Source organism: Rhea pennata, chromosome 26, assembly GCF_028389875.1.
Source record: "Rhea pennata isolate bPtePen1 chromosome 26, bPtePen1.pri, whole genome shotgun sequence".
NCBI lineage: Eukaryota > Metazoa > Chordata > Aves > Rheiformes > Rheidae > Rhea > Rhea pennata.
Genome location: NC_084688.1, coordinates 2159981 through 2183354, shown reverse-complemented (window position 1 = coordinate 2183354; position 23374 = coordinate 2159981). Strand labels below are relative to the sequence as shown.

Below are 23374 nucleotides of genomic sequence, written 5' to 3'. Positions count from 1 at the left end.
TACCTAACATAAATAGCTTCTTGCTTAACTCCCCATAGCAGGTAAATAATTAGAATAATCTCAGGAGTAAGAAGCAAACAGTACTGCTAATGAAACAACCTTTGCAACTCCATGGCCTAGAGCAAAAGTGATTTTCTCACTTATGATTCCTACTGATCTTATCAATAATTTTAGTATCAAAGGAACTTCGCAGAAGGTTTCCTAAGGCAAGTGAATAATCTGCACTGCCCATTATAAATAAATCTAGCACTGTCCATTCATTGGCAACTCAAATATACAATCAAAATACTTACTACAAAACCAGAAGAATAGCAACTTCTAATGACACTTACTTGAAATGCACTCTTTGTACTAACTAAGGGAATTCAATCCTTAAAATACTACCAGAATTAACTTCAACCCAATTCAGCTAGATAATGGATATTTAAAAGAATCCCATTCTTTCAGTCTTCTATTGACTTAAAATGGACAGACTCCCTAGGGAGCATGACATTCACAGTTAGTAACTTAAGAGAATACAGAGCTAGCTTCTTCTAGCTTTTCTAAAAGCAAACACCTTGAACACACAGCTGAGTCAAGCTGCCAGCATGAAAATACCTCTTACCTTTCTGAAGGGTACTGGGAAAGGAAAGAGTAACCTTTTCATCCTCATTTTGGTAGTTGAACCCTGTGGCATGTACCTCTGAAAGAGATTTTTAAAAATTATTTTTTTTCAAAATAAGACCCAGAGATGTTTCTTTAACTCATGAGCATTTGGGTGCTTCAAAATGAACTGAAATCAGCTGAATGTAAAAATAATGCTGTAGTTACTGAATATATCAATGAAGGTTTCAAATAATCCAGAAAAATACAAATGTAAGCAACCAAATAAATGCCATTGTTGGAGTTCCATATCATATCATATGGCTTCAGACAACTAAATCCACCATATTTATAGAGCATGAGCTGTAGACCCAAACATCTCACACTCCTTCCACCTCTCCCATATGTATTGTCCATCAGAGGGCTGTACTCACATGCCTGAGAAGTCTCCTGCTGTGGGGAATAATAAAAACTATACTGTTAAACTGTAAACTTGCAGTAAGAACAGTATCTTGTACAACATCAAGAATGTTGGTGATGACTACTACAATCCTGACTTACAGTTAAATATTGCAAAAAGCTCCCTCAACGTCAAATGTCTAGATCAGTGTGACAGGATTCATGTTAATTATCTGAAAAGAGGATGATTGATTTAACTAATTTCTGGATCTCAGTCTGAAAAACACAGTAATGTTCAAATCAAGGTGTTTTTGCTTGGTTTTAATCACAAAGAAAAAAAAACAAAAATGACTGTATTTAAAAATCGTCTTCAGAAGAAGGGACCTACCTCAGAATTTATATACCATTCAATGAAGGCATCCAAATTCAATTAAAATATTAAGCACTATGGCATTTGCACAGCATTTGGATCTATTTGTAGATGCAAACATCTGAACTATGAGGCCAAGCTAGACAGATTGGGGGGGAGGCAGGAGGAGGGAAATCAGTACATGGGAATTAAGCTGTTCTGCAGCCTAGGGCTAGCAGAGCTAAGAGAAAACATCTCATGTGACTTGTTCCTTCCTAATTCATCAAACAGTACTCACTGCATCTGAAGTAACTTTTATCTACGCTTCTTCAGTCAAAAAGAAAGCTACATAAGATCTCATTTTGCAAGTTCTATATGCTTCACTCTGTACTTACCCACAAAAACACCACAATACTAGCAGTCTTTAAAGAACACAAATCTGCGCCAAAACAAAACAGCAACACTATTTCTACCACACATCAGTGTCTTGAACTAGCAAACTTGGTAAGCCTGTACACAGCAATACATTTCTCTGGCCAGGTATACTGATATATTATTCTAGATTTATAAATATAGTAAACATTCAGCAGGTCAGCATACTTCTAAAGGATTTGGGGAACTCAGAGTAGTTTAAAATAATGAAATTATACTAGGAATAGTCTAAGCTGTCTATCCCACCCACTTCTATCGCTGAATACAAAGTGAAAACACACCCAGGATACTGAAATGCTAGCAAGGGTCAAACAGTCTTTCCAGTTAGTTTCAAAATTCACTTAGGAAGACATATTTAGTAAATAGCTCCAGTTATCTATTGAAATAGATACTACTTATTGAATAGTCACAGGAAAAAGGACAAAGAGAACACTGGAAACTGCTGCAGTACATAAAGGTGAACATCCTAAAAGAAAAACACACTCCTGTATCAACTTCTTCATTACAGAGAATTCTGAGTGATAAACCTTGTTTGAAACAATTTAAAGATTCTCCAGGATCAAGTATCATTACAAGAGTGCAAGCATACAATTTCAAAGGCAACCTAAGCATACTCAGATGTTCAGCTCAGTGAAGTTGTACCATATGTGATAAAATTAACAGCAAACATTTTTGGTTTTATAAAATAGAGTGTTATTTATTCCGCACTATTATGATTTCAGCATTAAGTCACACAGAGTAAATACCAGCCTCTGCTCACAGAGCATAAATACAGAAACTCCATGAGTGCATTAGTCTTAACTACTGGTTTCACAGTACTCTGCTCAGGGTTTAATCAGCATTAACCACTGTAATAGAGGGTATAATACAAAATTCTTGCAACAAAACAATTCTAGCTATCAAAAAATACAATACAGAAACAAAATCAAGAGAAAAAAATCTTTATAGAAGCAAGTAGAAGACCTTTAGACTATTAGTTTGTACTAAGCAGATCCAACATTTTAAAGTTCACATTGCAAGTGGGACGAGATAGATGATTTAAAAAGAATGCATGCCTAGGACATTAAAATACTAACATATGTAGAACAATTGTCTTCTTGTCTCTCCAAGTTTACCCAGGAAGAAAAGTAAGGGTTTAGGTTTTCCTCTGTGGAATACTGAGGCAGGAAAAGATCCATTATAAGTTGGAGAGATGTTATTCAGTAGAATGCTAATGTGCAACAAATTAGTTTGAAAATACAGGCCAATACTGGGCTTCCAAGTAACACAAAGGAGTCAAACTGATTGCTGACTACATCATTTATATTCGATGAATTTTGACCCTGGCTATCTTTAGAGTCCAACAGAAAACAAACCTGTTGTTCTAAGATAGCATGTTAATGACCTCTGTCAAACATGGAAGGAGGGGCTCAATACCTGTCAGAAAATATGTTAGTCTGCCTGGAAGGAATATCACTAGTGGACAGCCTGCAGATGATGAGCTGTCAGCTTGTGGTCAGAGGCTGAACTAAAACTCAAGGAATTTCTGATATAGATTAGTACCAGAATGCAGTCCCCCTCTACCTCTGCAAGAAGAAAAAAAAAAAAAAAAAAAAGGTATTTTAAAAGAACCACAGCAAACCAAAATCATTTATATCTTTTTGCTACTTCTAATGGAAACAATCTGATAGTGATGAAAAGCAATACCACTTCAGTACATTAGACCTATTTATCTGAAACTGAGAAATATAAAAGAATGCATGTTATGCAGATCTTCTGCCAAATGTTGACAATGCATATTAGATATCCCCCTCCTCCTCTCCCAGGCATGTCATCTTCCTAAGTGTATTTAAAATTGTAGCTCCACTACTTCATAACTGTTACCCTATACTAGCAAAGACACAAGTAAACATTATGAGCACTAGAAGAGTGAAACCCTTCAGTTTCCCCCCTCCCCACCAAAGAAAAAAAAAGGTATAAGAAATCATATTAAGACATGTAGAAAGCAACCTTGTTTCACAAAACCTCTCAACTCTTACTTTAGTGTTAGATCCCATTCACTCTAAGGTTTGAAACAATGTTTAAAGAGGTTAGTTTAAATATGCTGGAAGCAACCATTTCATTAGTAATGCTGTGCACTCCCAGTACATACTGATCACAATCGTCACAAAAGAAGCCTGAGTCTCGTAGTACTTGAGAACTGTCTCACTTGCCATGACAACTATTCTCTGATGAAAATTTAAAAGTAATGGCAAAAGCACATTTGGAGCAAAAAAACAGGTAACTCATTTAAAGTTTCACAAGACACGTACTCACTTATGAGTTAGTGTCTAGAATCACGTGTCTTTCTGTGCTTAACTGTGGAAATTTTGTGCAATTCTCAAAGCTGCTGCTTATATAGCCAGTCCTAAAACAGTGGCATAAAAATGAGATCAAAGATTCAAATTTCCAACTTTTTTAAAAAACTATTCAGTGCTAATAACTTAACCCACGGCAAAACGACCATGGAAATTTCAACAATACTTTTTGCAAGAGTTTAGGAGAATTGTTCGTAACAAAGATGTAATTGCAGTAAAAGGCTGTCTGAATTCCTAACAGAGTTGAATACAAAAGCTCCTGAAGAGAACAACACAATTTTGGCAGTCTACAAACTTTGGAGAGTTTGGCACTGCATGGATGTGAGTTAATCACTGGCACATTAGTACATAGTCTGGACCAAGTAGCATGAGAAAATAAAAAGCTGTTAGTGCTCAATGTCTTTGGAAAAAATGCATAAAAATAGGACCTTGCAACCCTCCCAAACACACAGCACTACATATCCAAATTTACAATAGTATCTTAAATAAATTACAGTCCTCCTACAGAGTACTTCCTGAAACTGCACAGTAACTAGATGGATACATCAATGATTCCAATTTCTGTATTACATGCCTAAAACCTTCGGCTAGGCTCCGAATTTATAAGCAGCATGTCAAACATACATGTATTTCGAAGTGAGGACAAAGGCAAGTGCTAAAGATGGAGCTATAAATGTTAGAAGTCAAGTTGACTGTAAAAGACTTTGTCCTGCACAAGCCATTTTTTTTTCAAGTAGCCACCATTCTATGGCATTGAGAAGTCACGGGCAATTAATGTATGGTAGCTTAATGAGCTAGTATTCTTCAAGGGAGCTGCAGTGACTCTGCAACTCCTTTATGCCCATCACGAAATTTTACTCTGGATATTAAAGTCAATATTCCACTAGTATTTCCACAGGTATTTCCAAGGCCACCAGAAAGCATCATTTAGATACACTTGGGTCATGTTGTTTAGCTTTTCACAACCACTAGCAATTTTTTGGTTGCTGTTTCTAAACTGAGATTCTGTTGCAACCACATAGCTTTAAGCATCAGCCTCCTAGCACATCCCTATCATCATGAGAAGGAAAAGACTAAAATAACGAGTTCTAGCAATCTTAAAGAAACAAACAAAAAAATTTTAAAGGTTGAAACATAAACCAAGAAGTTCACTAAATTATTCGTGCTAAATCAACATCACTATGGCTACTTGTAGTTTTCTACATGAAATTGCCAATTACTGCTCTTTGAGCATCTGAAAATTTAAGAAGCTGCTTTAGACCCCACAGGATATGAAAAGCTTTCCAAGCTAAACAAAGACAACGTAATTTACTGATTATAACTTCAAGCTTAATTTCACAGCTCCTTAAAATGAGAGATTCACAGGAAGCTCAAACTACTCCGCATTCAGTAAGTATGAAACTCAGCAGCCTAAAATATAACTTAAGAATCAACTTGCTTGAATATGCCTTCTCAGCTCTTCATTTAGTTGAGCAAAGCCAACCATATGAACAAAGGTAGTACAGCTCATGCACACTTAATCACTAAGGCAGCATTGTAAACATCTGACAACAAATACCCAAAATTCTAGCTTCCGGAAAACAAAAACAATTCTTCTTCATGATTAACGGGGGTGGGGAGGGGAAGATAAAAAAAAAAAATAGCAACAGAAAACTCAGAAATAATGCAACTGGTACAAGTAGTAAATTTACAATGATTACAATCATAAGTTTTTTGATGAAATTGCAAATTTTTCTACTCAATACTTCTGAGTAATCAATCTCTCCTGGTTCATTCTTCAGTATCACTCAATTGTAGTTTGTGTATCAAAACTTACTTTGGCTTTAAAGGTTCTTGGAGGACCGTCCTTCAGCTTTGTATCAAATATTTGGCAATAATCTGATTTCCTTGCAAATCTGCATTAAAATTCCAAAGACTACATTCTACTACATCCATCTCTAGAAGAATAAATAGGAGTAGAGGGAAAACAGAGTCCACAACTCCAGTTAAGATTTCTGTTCTTGCACAAGCCACAGCTGATTCTGCTACAAATAATGCACTGGATATTCAAAGACAAATAGTAATTATTATTAAAAGCATGATTTTTTTCTGCACAAAAGTGAACAGATCACCTCCATAAACAAAGGCAATGCATCTGTTGAACAAGGTCCCGTTTTCACACAGCTACTTTTCAGAATGGGACTACACTTGAAAGAAGGTAAGCAGCTGATTATCTCGTCTCATATTTACCAACGTATGCATGAGACAAGTACTTCCCCACTGAGGTACAGAACTAAAAGAGGCAGCAGCAATTCCTCACCGGAGCCTTTAAAGAAGAAAGCATCATGATCTTAACTGATTTTCAAATATTCTATATAGGTCATTTGTAAAAAAGGCTTACCTAAGAAGCAAATCCAACTGATCTGTCTGATACTTCTATTGGTTCACAGGACTATATATTGTGTTCTGTTTTTGAGACTAGTTAAACAATTACCACCTAAAAGCAGTGCACAATAGCATTAGTAAGACTGACTTGGTCTGTACCAACAGGTGCCAGCAAATAGCCTGCCAATTTCATGCAATTTTACTTGGAAAGCCATTATACTATTTGGCAGTTTACCAAACTGAAAGATATGTTTTAACCCTATGAAGTCAGAACAGTTATAGAAAACATGCTTTCTGTGCAACAAAACTTTATTTTAAATATTTATGCTACAATTACTGGAGAGATGGGTGCCTAACCCATAACAAGAATGCCATATTTATGTTCCTGTGTGTCCAGAGTGCCATATTCAAAGGTACCTAAAAATCAGAATTAAAAAATTCCCATCTTACTCAGTTCTAAAGGCTAAAAACCAAGAGGAGATACAATACAAACCTAAATACTCTACATTAAGCTCTGATATTAATACTTCAAATATATGAGGAAAGTATATCATTGTTAAAGAATATGAAAACAGATCTCTGAAGGGGAGGGAAATCAGCTCCAAAAACAAGATAATACCATAAATGTCCCCCCCTTTTTTTTTTTTAAGGTATTTGCCTTGATTTGAGTGGAAAGACCCTTTGTTCTTAGGTGCTTTTTCAATTTACAGTCAATTTCTCTTTGCTGAAATGAGAAATTAATGTGCAGTTTGGGCCTATGACAGTGTTAAATCGGATAAGAGTCTGTATAGAGTTTATTACCACCATTCTCTTTATCTCCTCATTACTCAGTATAAGAAATAGCTCCATGATTCCTTAGCAACGCAGTGCATCTAATCAACTAAAGATCACTAACGGCAATGTGTGAAATCCATGTAGGAACAGAGTGCCAGGGTACAATCCAGGAACGTGAATTAAACTCATATGGAACAGCAAGCCCTGCATTCTTTCGCTATCAAAACTAAGCAGCCAGATTCCAAGCTATTTGGTAATACACTCTCCTACCGCCCTCTTTCACTACGGACGGGGACGCTTCCTGCAGTGAGCTCCTCTTTTCCACAACACACCCACTGAACACGCTTCCTTAGAGCACAGATTCCTGTCTACCTAGGCACCACTCACCTGCTCACAACGACACCTAGGAAGCCCTCTGGTTTCTTTAATACCGCATTAAATTGGCATGGGGGGAAGGAGGGAGTGTTAAAAAAAAAAGATTTACAATAGATGTTCCTCTTGTCGCATGAAAATCTATTAACCATAGGATAACACCATTTCAGAGATTATCACTAAAACAAGAACTGAAATTGTCCCTATCAAATTCAATCCAGAAAATTAAGATTTTTTTTTTTCCTCTTTAGGTGTTCAGAAAAACACAGCCCTTCTTTCCAATTTCCTTCAGTTGTTGGCTAAGTATACTGTAGAAATTTAAACCCAGTCAAAGAAACATCTTTCTCATTCATAATCAAGATCACTAATTTTATTCACAAAATGAATAGTAAAACCATAATCATGGTTTTAAAATGCTTCATGACATCACTGTGGCACTTTCCTCACAGAAAGGGAAGTTCTGTAGAGCTTTTCGCTGTCTGGAGGATTTAAGAAACAGTCATGCACGGTGGACCAAATAGCTATTATCCTTGAAATACTAAAGGCTCTTTAAGAAAAATAAGAAAGGCTCTGCAGATTAATAGAGTATCACTCTGTTTCCAGGAACTTATTTTCCACACCTTAATCACTTCATGGTTTAATTGCTATGATATCTTTATACCTGCCAAATCTCAATTGGTGAAGATAGGTATTATTATAACAGTGGATTACTAACAGGTGCTACTTCTTGAATTTCTTCAGTAACTTCCAGTCTTTCACTGACCGGTGTCCCTGCCATTGTCTCCTTCACATAATCACTTTTTTTTGGTGTTGCTCTGTACTTGGAATATTACAGAAGACTCTTAATTGACAGTGAGAGGACTTTGTACAACTTTGTAAATGTATAATGGCATACAGATAAATAATCATGTCAAAAGACTCGAATATCCTTTCATCTATAACACTGAAGCATTACAGAGCAGAATGTAGATTTCACTGGAGTTTCAGCTAACTTTTTTAAAATGTAATGTAAATACCAGCAATGTGAAGAGAATGAAGTTTAAGTAACAGTGCTTTTAGAAATAGGTTAGTTTCAGTTTCCTTACTCCTTTTGAAGCAATCTATGCATTTCTAGACACATTTTCAGAATCCATTTACAAGGATTGTTTTTTGTTGCTCCTCATTACTGAACACATGCCACTGTTCCCATAGATAGTGCCCCATTTTTCACACGGTCATCAGTATGTTTATTCAGTTTAGAGCTTGTAATGTACATCTAAAACATCTATACAAACTAAACAGTCATATTCAAGAGCTAATATTTTAAAGTATTTTGTAAGTTATTAGCAACAGCACTTCATGTCAGAAATGAAGCAGATTAACACACAAAAAAATAGCAAAAAAGCATTCCTACCTTCATCTCCTTCTGGCGCATAGGAAGCTGTAATAATGTCAATGTCAGCACAGTTCATCACAATTTGGTTGGTTGCCTGTTTTACCTGCAAGAGAAATTTCATTAGCATCAAGAAAAAACAGCGTACCCTACTCTCTTGAGCCCCTTCTTTCGGTAGGCATTCCCATTTCCATTTAATCTTAAAAAAACAAACAAACAAAAACAAAACAAAAAAGAAAAAACACCCCATACTCCATCATGAAGTGTTTGGAGCTAAATTTAGTGCTTCAGAGGGGCAAAAAAGAAGAAGATATACCATCGACTGAACTCACTCTTTCCAGAACATGCATACTTAAATGATTTTCAAGCTATGTAGGCCTATTTATCAAGATCATAAGCTATTTAAGGGAATGGACTGTGTGTAAAAAATGGCATGCAAGCTTGACAATAGGGCTGTTGTACCCCCTGAGAATCCAAGGCCAATAAAAATAGATAGAATGCCTGCAGGCTTCCCTTTTAGTGATGACTGACAGTAATTATAATGAAAGCGGAATGCTACAAAACACATCTTTTGAAGATAATCAGAAATACAAACTATAGCATCAACAGTTTAAAACACTGTACTATGGGAACTTCTTAGGTTAAAACCACCTGCCAAGAAATCTGCCTTTACATCTTCCTGAAAGCTTTCCTTCTGCCAGCTCTTGACTGCACACACTTTGCTTTATTTAACAAGTGGCCAGCTCCCAGCATAGCAATAAACTGCCTCACTGCCAGCATTCTATTTGGATGTAAGAGCTTGTGTACAGAGCAATTCAAATTAAATATCAATTAATTACAAAAGGGGTAAAATATTTGGGAGTGAAACAAGGAATTATTTAGAAGCTTATGGCTAAAACCACTAGAATCATCACACTAGATCAAGCTGGTAGTCCAGCTAGACGAGTACACAATTTCTGGCATTAGATAATGCCAATTCTTCAAGGAAAAGAGCAAGGATTGCTATAATAGTGACTCTAATTTAATGTATCCATGAAGAAACTTCTTCCTTGCTCCAGCCAGATTGCTTCTTAAAGCATAAGGACTTATGTCTTTACTTTGACTTTTTGCTACTATAACTTTTAAGCATCAAATTTACACCTGCATCTGTCACTCTACTATCTGCATTTCAATACACCCAGCTGGAACCTATCTGCAAGGAGGTAGCTAGCTTTCCATGAACAGAGAGCTTTCGCCTCCATAGCAAAGTTAGCACAGAGCTCAGCGCACACCCCCAGGTCACAGTTCAAGTATCTTTCTGCCATTTCTGCTAAAGGAGTCGGTACCTATACAAGACAAGCAAGAAGAAGCAGATAGTCGGTGTTCAGCCACTCTACCCAGACTCATTAAAAGAATCGCTCCTTGGTCACTGTGTACAGGGCAGAAAAATCTAGCCAGTGGTAAGAGATGCTTAAAAAATGTAAATGTATAACTTAACAGTAGTCCCCACATCAGAAGAATGCTCCATCTGGTCTAATAACCTGTTACCCAAAAGGGTTACTACTAGGCACTCCACAAAAAAAACCAGCCTCCCAATGGATGTTAATGAGATAAACCTCATAGAGAAGTTTCCTCCTAATCTCAGATAGTGGCCAGTTTTGCTTCTGAAACAAATGTCTATAGCTTATTCCTATTATACAAACCATTCTGTTATTAAGCACTTCTATAATTACACTTTTTGACAAATATAAATATTAGTGAATTTTTCAAAGTTTGACAAGTCTGTCACATACTGCAGCAGTAGGTCATACAGAACAGTGTGAGAAGAGCTGTGTTGTTTTCACCATGTTGCATATTTATGATTATAAATACAAAACAATGTTACCTAATAAACTTAATATGGCAGTACAACATGAAACACAGCAGGCTTCCAAGCTATAAAATTAACAAATGTAACAGCTGAAGTGACCCATGTTAGATTGAAAGTCTCTAACTAAAGAAAAATAAACTAAATCCTAATTTAAGTAAGCGTGTACATGCGAGACACACACACACACACACACTAAAGAGTTACAAGAGTTAAAACGTCTCGCCAAAACAAAGATCAATACCCAACAATACTAAATGCGGAGAAAAGAGAAAAGTCAGGATGAGAAAATCTTTTTATAAATACATTGGTACAAACCTTTCTTCAGTTTATAAATTTAACTCTCTCAGGAATAAGAAATCAAAACGTATAAAGAGTCATCCAAATTTCAGACAACAGAGTTTAACAATAAGCTTGATCTTTAAAAAACAAACTCTTCTGAGGACAGAATAATTTCTACTGCAAAATATGAGAGTTTTGGTTTAAGCAGAGACAACTTCAGAGGATCTGTAGAAAGGCAGTTACCTACTTTTAGATTTTCCTTATCTCCTACAAATATCAAGCCAGTTTTACAAAAGAGTGTGACATACTAGACAACACTTAAAGGGTTCAAGTTAACTGGGTGCTTGAAAAACTTTACCCTCTAATTTCCACAAATGAAGGGCAAAATTCAGCACGTAGCTATGAATATTCAAGTGTACCGTACAGCAAACTTCTGAGGCTCTCATAATTCAACTCAGTAAGAAAAAAAAGTTTTTACACTGGCATACAGGTTCTAGCATGAGAGCTTCCCCCTCTATTCTACTAAAAATAATGAAGAGCAAAACCGCCTTTAAGAACAAAACCAGAACTATAAACCATCCAACATACTTTACTTATGACTGTTTTACCTCACTAGAGCCTATCCCAATGCTTACAGACACCACATACATTATGAAGATGAACATGTTTTACTGTAAGCAATACCCTGAAACTGCATTTATACTGCTGAGAAATTTATTTTCTGGAAGATATATTTATGCTCATGCAGTACTTTTCATGAATCATATTAAAATCATGTTAAAAGGGCAAAAAATGCATCTCTCTGCATGAAGTATAGCCAATTACAAAACTGTGTAGCTGAACTGCCATCCCTGCTTCACCTTGCTGTTTGATAACATAAATTTACTCTTCAAAAAGAAGAGGCTAATCAAAGCAATTTAGTCAAAAGGAAGAAGAGGGAAAAGATAATAAATACCAAGCTATAAACAGCCATAATGAAAGCAATTTTGTCATAAAGCTGACATGGTCAAAAGCAGAATAGGATGAACTAAGATCAATATCTGGAGCCAAAGAATGAATTTCAAAACTTTAATCTTGTCGCAGCCAATAGATGAAATTCTAACTAACATCAATCAGAGTTCAAACACCTATCAAGATTAGCCACACAAAGATCCCACGAGAATGTCTATCCTGCAATAAAATAGTAGACTTAAGATCTTTTAACTCTGCCAATAGCCTGTTGTCAGAGAAAGATGAAACATGCTTCCCATCCCCCTCCCTACACATCCATTTTCATACTCAACACTCATTTCTGGAGAGAAAAAAAATCTGGCCAAACAGAAGATCACAGCTTAAGTTCCCCCTAAAAGTTTTCCGAAGTAGCATAATTCAGAACAGAAAAAGAACTAGATAAGCCAATTATTTGACTATTATTCATGCCACAATGCACAACTCAGTACATACGATAATAAATTCATTCTTGCTTTAGTGCCTAAAAAAATGTAAAGGGTGAAAAGCAGCAACTCAACAGACAATTACTACCTATCTCAAATGATGTTATAAACCTAAATAGCATCAGCCTGGGAAGCATAGTTCAAAGAGTCTTTTTAGAGTTTTCATTTCATAACACTCAATAAAGTCACAGCTGAATTGACAGACCTGGACAATTACTTTGTCAGAAGCACCCTAAATGCATCCACTGCACTAAAAAAAAAAGTTTTTCTATAATTCATTTAAAAATGGAAAAATTAGATATTAAGAAAAATACACTAAAAATGCACTAAAAAGTAAAGCTTTAAAAACCGAATTCAAATTTTAACAATGGTGTAGAATCTTAGTTTAGAAGGTCAAAGAACTGTTTTTCTGCCCAGATATTTCTGTAGAACTCCTTTTCCCCCTCTCTCATCTTTAAGTTACATTGCGCATTAAGTTCACTGAGAAGGGCCACAAGTAAATAGTCAGATAATCTCACCTAAACTATTATTCTGAAACCAAGTAGATAATAAGGAATTTTCAAAACTCTGCCAAATTTGACTCAAAGATGCTGTAAAGTTTTTTGACTTTCACTATATATCAGAGCAGGCGAAGACCTGAGGGAAAGACTTTTGTAGGACATTAGAAACAATATTTTGAATGGCTTCAGTGGAACGTCTATGCATCTGAAATACAGAATGAAGTGCACCGAAAGACACCTTCCATATTCAGAACTAACTCTCCAGAGCCATTCGTAAGACTGGATAATTAAAATCTTGTCATTCTTAGCTTCAGAATCCATTTTTAAATGTTGCATTACAAAAAAGCATACGTGTTTTTAGCATTTTGCTCTCTAAAAATAGAGAACTAAAGTTACTTCAACCCTGTTCTAAGATGCATCTTTTTCAGAATTGCTAATGTCAATGAGAACAGCAATAAGTTTTATTAATCTGTATCTAGAGAAATTATGGTAGCCAAGTAGTAAAGTTACCAATATCAAGACTTATTGGCCTGCTGAAAAAAATTCACTTCATTTGAAAGAGCATCCATCATTCATCTGAAGTTGTCATGCATACTTCAGAAGTGTAAAATTCACACCAACAAGTAAATCTCTTTGTGACTACGATTAATGCAATCATTTTAGCCTTATGAGTTATGTAACTGAAAAGGTCTTTCGGGGGAAGGTGGGGAACATTCCTAGTTTTGAAGGTGGTGCCATAAGGATACATAGAACCAAGGCTCCTGACTTTGAAGCACTGAATAGACTTTGACACACAGCCTGGTACCTTTAATACTCCCATCTAATTTAAAATATTGTAAATTTGAATTGCAGCGCTAGATAATACGACCTTATACTAGACAACTTCCCTCTCCACCTCAAAAAAGATACTGACCCACAAATACTACATATATTAAGTTGAATTTTTTAACGTTTACATAGAGAGCTTTGCAATCAATCTTTAACTGACACACAGCAAGATTAGAAGACTACACATCTTTAGTCTAGCAGATACTGCACAAGCAGCCTATAAAAAGCAACAGATACAGGTTAAACATTGCTAAATATAACAGAATATCCCTAAGACATTAAAGGGACTGTGAAGTAAGATATTTAAAAGGGTCATCTACTTTACACTGTAAATTCTTTTCAGTAACAGGCTGTTTTGCAACCCAGAAGCACACCTGACTGTAGTTTGTAAAGAAAGAAATGAATCACCACAACATTCTCCAAAGAAAGTTGCTTATATAGTGGAAAATACCAGGAAGTTAGAACATAGCCTTGTATCTTTCCAGAGCTCTGTGCTACTACACCCTAAGCCCAACAGGTGATTGTTTGGAGCCATGACAGCATTAAGAACTTCCATTTAGAAGCTTAAAATAAATGTTGGAAGGCAGATGATTATTTCTGTTGCTAGTTAGCTCATGTTTGCTTTTTCAATGTGATGCTGAAGGACAGAATGACAGTATATCCCTTCATTGTTTCCAGCCCTCAGTTAAGCCTTCTAGGAGCCAAAAGCAGAACAGAATAAAGTTGAACTAGACGCTGAATAATACAACTGCACTGCACTGATAGCTTGACCCTTAGAATCAAGGTTATAATAATTAAATATTCAGCTAATAGATAAAGTACACGAAATATTTCTACTTTTAAAGAAAAATCTTAATTACACTCATTCAAAAACATCCACACCCAATTCTCCCACCCAAATCAACAGTTTAAAATACTAAAAGACAACCTAACTAACGGCCCAAACACAGGACTGTGAGCAAACTGAACTTCTATTCCAGATCTGCTACTGATATGCAATATTTGATTCTCCTACAACCATATTTTGTCTCATCTGTGATAAATGAACTATTTCACAAGGAATCCTTAAGGACTTTTGTTTTTAAACTGTGATAAGCAGCAATTATAAACTGTAGAATTATGCAACATTTATATAAACTGACAGACTCCCAAAGTATTCATATAACCACAAATTACATTATTTTAAAATCTTGAGTAATCAGACAAAACTTAATATTTAGGTTACCAGATACTTAACAAGCTCAGTTTCAAAAGGCTATGAAATTAAACTTTATCAAGAGACAGATTACAGTATTGTTCTTTTATCAAGAAACAACAAATAGTAGACAGACGGCCAGATTTTCTAACTTGAAAACTGGAGTGCCATAACATACTACATACATTATTTCTTTTCAAGTCTTTGAAATCAACCAGGTCACTGTTGATACTGAAGCAACAGCCTTTTCTTTTAATCATAAAAGGCTTTATCCTCCCAAGCTTATTTGAAGGAAACATATAAGTTTAACATTTATTACTGTGACATAAAGACAAAGTATTTGTTAAGTTGCTTATATGTGTAAAACCTACAGAACTCTACTGCTCCAAAGCCAAGACTAAAGATTATTTAACAGTTTGTTAGGTCTTGGTGCTCAAATCAAAAGACTCAAAAATTCTACACTAAAATCAAATCTTGCTTAAAGGGCTGAGAGTGAGAAATACAAACTCATTAAACAAGTGCTTATCTCCAAATATCTTGATAAAATATTACAGCCTTCACTAATTCAAGTTTGGTACCAAAGATGCAATATTACAAGGAAAACAAACACTTTTGATGTACTTAGTGACAAGTTTCCATACACTTGTGATTAATTATGACTTACTCCCATGTCAAAGTTTCAATATTCAGCCTGCAGGTCAGAAAGCAACTTAATGCATATTACTGCCTGCCCAGCCATTACTGTATTAGTCTCTCTGCCACCATTCCAATAATTATTGCTGACTTATTATGAACAACAATACCTGGACCTTCAAGAGGAGACAGTGAATCTAATGATTATTTTCAACCCATTCCCGAAATCTGGAAAATTCAAGGTTTGTGTCTTCACACTAGATTACTTTTACCTTGATACCTACACAAAGTATGCCAAAAACAGAATAGTTCTTTAATGCGATTACAAGATGCTAGCAAAAATGTCCAGCAAGTCCTCAAGTGAATCAACTAGATTAAAAAACACACAAACGATCTTTTATTTTCTAGATTCAATCTCAACTCAATAAAAAACAACCAGCATCTATTAGTGCATTACTACTAAACAAGCCATTCCTTTGTACAAAATTATTCTGTCCACCTGGTATTTTAGATGAGTTAGTTCTTCTCTCCATTAAGGCTACAGAGTAGCTATCTTCTGTTTTTTGTATAGTGTGTCTTTACTATGCTTTAGACACTGGTAGCCATGGCAAAATTCTCAAATTTTCTAACTCAAAAGAGGTATGCAACCACTCAACCATATATCCACCTTTCTACCTCTCTCCTGTACTTGTTTGCATGCATCTGGGGACACAGTCTCATGATTCTTCTGTCTGTGACTCTTTCCTAGACAGTTGTGAGGAAACTGTCAGCTCAGAGGAACTGTGGAAAGCTGCTGGAAGTCTCTCAGCATTGAGTTTGCAACATCACTGGAGAGTTAGCATCATTAATTAAACCAAAGCTGGCATTCTGATCTACATCCTCATTACTTGAGTTAGGTCAGACTTAAGAGATCAAACTCCACCAACAAAAAAATTGTTTTGTTAAATTTAAACCCAAGTTTGCTCTGCAAGGAGAAGCAAATCTAACTACACTTTTACTCCCAACTTCTTCCAGTTTTATAGCTGTTTATCTTTAGTGTCTCTAATTAAAGAAAAAAACATATGGGGAACATCTGAATTGTTAAGAAGTTATGAAAAAAATTTAATTATGTATTTTAGACATTTTTACGTCTCCCCTTTTTCCCTCTTTCTACTGTGGAAATATTGTACACACCACAGTGCAAAGTTTTTTAAAACCTTATAATCACCATTCTTCCTTAACATATCCCACAACCGTAGAAAAGTCCAGCATTTTTGTCAGGTGGTATCTACTGTTCTAGGAATTCATTGAGCAATCCCCTGAACTGCAAACAGTATTAAAAATATCTCAACAGGGCTGCAAAGCAAATACCATCTCGACAAGAAGCCTCGAAGTTCTGGTTATTCCTGGATTTAAACTAAATTTCCAAGGCTGTTGTTCAATACTACTTTTTCCTCAGTAGCAATGCTGACTTAAAAAGCCACTACTCCCCTCCCCCAGACTGTTATTTTTAACCTAGATGATAGTGATCCCATTTACAGCACAGCCCCACAACTGTAACAGGACTGAGAAACAGCAGCTTGGGTGTGAAGACAGGAATAGGTGGCTAGGATTAAGACGGAAGAGATTGGGAATTTCTCAAGCTGGCATTTTCACCCAGGTTGATACACTGTCCAACCAACTGAGAGCCTGAAGACGGCAGCAGCCTGAGGACTTGAGCTAAAATAAAACCAGCATGGAAATTTACAATTTCAGTATTTCTTCCACATGATACTAACTTACTCATCTCTGGTCATCTTCCTCCAGAACCTTATATAAAGTCACAAGATTCACTATCATTCATAGCCTTTTGCCCTCCCCTACCTCCACAGGCACCAGAAACTTGCCCGATGAGGCACTTGCTACAGTACCTGTGCTTCAGCAGTTTTATTACCCAAGTGCAACTTCAATTTTAAAGCAAGGTTTTAACTAGCTTTTAGACAAAGATTTAAATCTGTACACATCTCAAAGTATTTAAAACCTCCCTCAAGTATTTTGAGCTCACTATACAGTCACTTCAATTTTAGGAAAAATCCAGCAAGTCCTTACAATTTTGCATCTATTTCGAGTTACTGCACAAGGAAAGACATGAAAGCAAATTCAGGGAATCTTGGCACAGAAGTCCGAGAATGACTACGAGACTTCAGGGCTTTTACCAAACGTTCTGGCTTTGAAGCATGAACCCGGGGAAGCTTTTGCCTTTCAGAATTAGCAGAAAATCCTCCGTTTTAGTTTGCACCCCCGTTCCTCCTGTTAACTTAGCCTCTCGCTTCGCTGACTTTAAGCTTTTTCACAGCACTGCGGCCTACCAGCTGCCCATAGGATACCAGGGGAGTTCTCATTTAATCGTGTATGTGGTAGCACATATACGGCTTTTCCAGCAAAATCCCAAGCCATCCGAGAGGCTGAACGTACATAAAAGCAGCGCGCTGGGGGCTGAAAACAGGAACAGGGCACTCGCTGGGGAGCCGGGGGAAGCGGGGGGCACAAGCGAGGCAAACATCAGCGGCGTCCACCGCCCCGCGCCTAACCTACATACGGACTTTGGCTAGCAGGGCCGCGCTGGCAGCAGCGGAGGGGGACCAGGGTGGGGGGGCTGCGGAGGGGCAGCCCCCTGCTTCCCCCTCCTCTCCCCCCCCCCGTGTCCCGGCTCCTCCCAGGCCGCTCCCGGGGAAGGAGCAGCAGGGCGGGGCCGCCCTCTCCCCTTGCCCAGCGGCGGGCCTGGGCCTCCAGCCGGGGAGGGGGGGGGGTACACACACGTAGGCCGCGGGCAGGGAGTGGAAATGGCGGGGGAGGGCGCCGCTCCCTCGGCCTCCCTGCACCTGCCCGGCCGCACCGGTTGCCTCGAGGCCTCGGCGGGCTGCGAGGGGATGGAGCCCCCCGGGGCCTGAGGAGAAGGGCGGAGAGGGCAAGGAAAGGGGAGGGGGGGGGCGGGCCTGAGGAGAAAACGGGGGTAGGGATCCCCCCGGGTCAGGCCCTGAGGAGAAGTGTGTGGGGGGGGGGCAGATCCTGGGCCAGGCCCTGAGGAGAAGGGGGGGGGGGGGGGGGGACAGATCCTGGGCCAGGCCCTGAGGAGAAGGGGGGGGGGCAGATCCTGGGCCAGGCCCTGAGGAGAAGTGTGTGGGGGGGGGGGGCAGATCCTGGGCCAGGCCCTGAGGAGAAGGGGGGGGGACAGATCCTGGGCCAGGCCCTGAGGAGAAGTGTGTGTGGGGGGGGGCAGATCCTGGGCCAGGCCCTGAGGAGAGGTGGGGGGGGGGGGCAGATCCTGGGCCAGGCCCTGAGGAGAAGGGGGGGGACAGATCCTGGGCCAGGCCCTGAGGAGAAGGGGGAGGAGGAGGAGGAGAAGGGGGGGGGTCCCTCGGCGGGGAGGGGGCCGGGCCCAGTGGCCGGCAGGGCTCCCCCAGGCCCGGCCGTGAGGAGGAGGAGGAGGAGGATGGTGAGGGAGGGGGGGGGGCGAGGCCTTACCTGCACGGCGGCCTCCAGCTTGCCCTCGAAGGTGAAGTCGACGAGGTCGGGCTTGAGGCAGAGTCCGTAGTTGAGGGGGGACACGTCGGCGGGGAGCCGCTCGAAGGGCCGCTTCTCCGGCATGGCGGGGCGCGGAGCGGGGCGCGGGGCTGCGCCCCCCCGCGGCGGGGCGGCGGCGGCGGGAGCGGCGCGCGGGGTGCCGGGGAAGGGGGAGGGAGGGGAGGGGGAAAGAGGCTTCCTACCGGCGACGCGGCGGCCCCGCACCGACACACGGAGCGGGCGAGCGGCGGCGGCGGCGCGGAGGAGGAGGAGGAGGAGGAGGGGGGGGGGGGGGGGGGGGGGGGGGAGGAGGAGGAGGAGGAGGGAGGGGCGGGGGCGCGCGCGCGCTCCCGGCACGAGGCGGCCGGTGGGGGGGGGGGGGGGGGACGGCGCGTGCGCGTGCGCGCGGCGGCGGTACGGCGGCGCGAGGCGCGCGGGGGGAGCGTTGCGTAAGCGGGGGAGGGGAGACGCGTGTGCGCATGCGTGAGGGCCTCCTCCCCTCCCCCCGTCGCGCCTCGTGCGCATGCGCCTCGTCGTGGGCGCCCGTGGGTGCGGGCGCGGCTGGGGGGGGGGGTTCGGGGGTGCACCCGGGCCTTAGGGAGGTACGGGGTGGCGTGGGGGCTCCCGGGGCAAAGCAGTGCGCCCTGGCTGTTGGAGGGGGCGCAGGATGCGTGCCCTGCGTGGGGGCTGCCCCGGCGCGATGCAGTGCAGTGCCCTCGGGGTGCGGGGACCCAGGATGCGTGCCCTGCGTGGGGGCTGCCCCGGTGCGATGCAGTGCCCTCGGGGTGCGGGGACCCAGGATGCGCGCCCTGCGTGGGGGCTGCCCCGGCGCGATGCAGTGCCCTCGGGGTGCGGGGACCCAGGATGCGCGCCCTGCGTGGGGGCTGCCCCGGCGCGATGCAGTGCCCTCGGGGTGCGGGGACCCAGGATGCGTGCCCTGCGTGGGGGCTGCCCCGGCGCGATGCAGTGCAGTGCCCTCGGGGTGCGGAGGCTGCCCCGGTGCAGTGCAGTGCCCTCGGGGTGTGGGGGTTGCCCCGGTGCGATGCAGTGCCCTCAGGGTGCGGGGGCGCAGGATGTGTGCCCTGCACGGGGGCTGCCCCGGTGCGATGCAGTGCAGTGCCCTCGGGGTGCGGGGGTGCAGGATGCGCGCCCTGCACGGGGGCTGCCCCGGTGAAATGCAGAGCCCTTGGGGTGCAGGGGTGCAGGATGCGCACCCTGCACGGGGGCTGCCCCGGTGCAATGCAGAGCCCTCGGGGTGCGGGGGCGCAGGATGCGCACCCTGCACGGGGGCTGCCCCGGTGCAATGCAGAGCCCTTGGGGTGCAGGGGTGCAGGATGTGCACCCTGCACGGGGGCTGCCCCGGTGCAATGCAGAGCCCTTGGGGTGCAGGGGTGCAGGATGCGCACCCTGCACAGGGGCTGCCCCAATGCAATGCAGAGCCCTCGGGGTGCGGGGGTGCAGGATGCGCACCCTGCAGGGGGGCTGCCCCTGTGCAGCACAACACACCCCGTGTGGAGGGGCCCTGCTGTGCTGGAGGTGGCAGGATGCGCGCCTTGCATGAGGGTTGCTCCAGCGCAATGCAGTGCACTCAGGGTGGAGGGTCCTGGCTGCGCTGGAGCGGGGCTGAGGGCTGCAGGGGGTTCCCTGGGGCTCCCAGCCTCCGTGGGGTGCTGGGGGCCTTGTCCGGGTGGAGGCGGCTGAATGCGTACGAGACGCAGCGGCTCCCAGCGCGGGGCCGGGCACCCCGGTGCAGGGGGCCCAGCGGGGCGGGAGGTGGCCAGCGCGTGCACGCTCACCGTGGGAGCCGGCGCCTGGCCTGGGGCTCGTCTGCAAACGTTTCCCGAGCTCCGTTCCTCCTGGGCCCCGGCCTTTTGCGTGAGGTTCTCTCTGCAGAGGACTTTTTTATTGATTTATTTCGCCAAGCGCTGAGCAAACAGTCGGGCCGGGCTGTGCGCACGCCGTGCAGGCTCGGACTTTTCCCGCGTCCCGCGTCAGCCGGAGCGATGCCTGCAGCGCTCCCGGGCGCTGGGCCGGGCCGCCTGCCCCTCCGCGTGGCGTCTGGGCGCGTGTGTGGGAGGCGCGGGTCCCGCGCTGCCCGGTTCTCCGGCCGCCAGGCCCTCGGCTGCGTCGCTCTCCCGCACCCCGTGATTTAGGCGCGAAGGCGCGTTGATGCCCCCCTCCCCGCCGCAGGCAGCGTGCCGATCCGTGCCGATCCGTGCCGATCCGTGCCGGTGTGGCCAGAAGCGCACGCCGGGGCAGGAAAGCACCGGGCTGCCAACGGCCTTCAGTTTATCCCCGGTTAGATCGGTTTTGCGGCCTCCGTGATGCTGCGCGAGGGCGGCAGGCGCCGTGTGCCAGCCGCCGTCCCGCTGCCCGCGCCGCCCTGCAGCTCTGCCGCGGAGGCCACAGTGGCCATGGAGGCCACAGAGGCTGTGGAGGCCGCGGAGGCCAGGGAGGCCCGGAGGCTGTGGAGACCGGGAGGCCATGAAGGCTGGCATGGAGGCCGCGGAGGCTGGGAGGTCCTGGAGGCTGTGGAGGCTGGTGCGGAGGCCAGGAGGCCGTGGAGGCTGGCATGGAGGCCGCGGAGGCTGGGAGGTCCTGGAGGCCGTGGAGGCTGGTGCGGAGGCCAGGAGGCCCTGGAGCCTGTGGAAGCCAGGAGGCCATGGAGGCTGGGAGGCCGTGGAGGCCGGCATGGAGGCCGTGGAGGCTGGGAGGCCGTGGAGGCCGGTGCGGAGACTGTGTCCCACGGCAGCTCCGCGCGCCGGTGCCGCGGCTCAGCTCCAGCAAGGGGAAGGGGTGGGTGGAGGCGCGTGCCGGAGTTTTTGCCGTTTCTGCCGAGAGCGGGAGCAGCCGGAGGGCACGAGCTAATCCGGCCGCGCGGGTCGGGGCCGGCGGCTCAGGGCAGGAATCTCTGGCATGCGGGAGCGGCGCTGGGGGCCGCGGGGCGGCTCGGGGCCGTCGCCGGCCTTGGACACAGGCGCTCCGGGGGGGGGGGGGGGGGCGTTTTTGCTGGGGATCCCTCCCGCCGCGGGCATCTGTCCGGGGGGGGGGGGGGGGGCATCGCCAGGCCCCTCCCGGCCGCCTCCCGGCTGCCTCGGCGTTCCCGGTGCACGAGGCGCGGGAGCCGCGAGGCGGCGGCGGAGGAGCCGGTCGCCGGCCCGGACGGGGTCGCGGGGGGGTTGTGCAGCCTGCAAAGCCGGCCGAGCCCGCTCGGGCTCCCGCCCGCCGCCGTGCCGACCGATGCGGCCGGCCGGGAACGCCGCCGCGCTGCAGCCGGCGGTTGGAATTTTTTCCCTTCCTCCCATCCCTCCTCCTGCCCGCTCCCCGTCCCCGATTGCTTTCTCCCGCTCCCCCTAAGTGGTTAATCAGCCGTGAAAAATTCCTCCCTCGCAGCCTGGCGCGCGGGAGCCGGACGGCGAGGCAGCGCCGCCCTGCTCGGCGGGCGCCCTGCACGGCTCGGGGTGCCACGGACGTCCCCCCCCACCCCCCCAGCCCCGTGCACCCCGCTGCCTCCCGGCACCGTGCAGGGGGGAGCAGGGAGGTGCACATGCGCGTGCAAGGGGGGGCACCCTCCTCCCCCCCCCCCTCCCCCCGCTGCAGCCCAGCGCGGCGCTCTCGCTGGTGCAGCCGCTGCCCTGGCGCGGCTGAGACCTCGCGCTCGTCATGGCACGCGTGACCCTGCGGAGCCCGCGGGGCGCTGGAGGAGGAGGGAGGCCCCGAGCGAGGCCGGGTGCCAGCGCGGCGGTGCCGGCGCGATGTGGGGTTGCTCTCTGGTGGCTGATGCAGTGCAGGGCGCCAAGGGCAGGGTGCTGTGCCGGGACACGGGCAGCACAGGGCGGGGGGGGGGGGGGGCACAAGGGGCACGTGGGGGCTCGCCGAGGCACGTCGGACTGCGTGGGGGCCACCCACCCCCTTGCGTGACGCGTTTGGGGGTCCCTCGCCTACCGCACAGCGTGTCCCCTCGCTGAGTGCGCCCTTCGCCTAGTGCACACTGCACCCCGCGCACGGTGCGTGGGGGGGGGGGCCTCGCCTGTCGCCCGTTGCGCACCCTTGCATGATGCATGGGGGGAGCTCCCCCCACCCACATCGCACCGGGGGGGGGGGTCCTGCACCCCATGCATGGCACATGGGGGGGGTCCCTCTGCTGTTGCACAT

General features: G+C 44.8%; 1 protein-coding gene across 1 annotated transcript in view; it reads right to left on the bottom strand.

Moving 5' to 3' along the window:
- Nucleotides 1–19472, bottom strand: part of NPEPPS (aminopeptidase puromycin sensitive) — a 41468-nt gene extending 21996 nt beyond the window's left edge. Inside the window, exons 1-3 of the mRNA XM_062595610.1 lie at nt 19181–19472; nt 9002–9086; nt 605–682 (exon numbers count right to left, since the gene is read on the bottom strand). Coding sequence (XP_062451594.1) covers nt 605–682; nt 9002–9086; nt 19181–19303 — 286 coding nt within the window. The 5' untranslated portion in view covers nt 19304–19472. The remainder of the gene's footprint in view (nt 1–604; nt 683–9001; nt 9087–19180) is intronic.
- Between the last annotated feature and the right edge of the window lie 3902 nt (nt 19473–23374).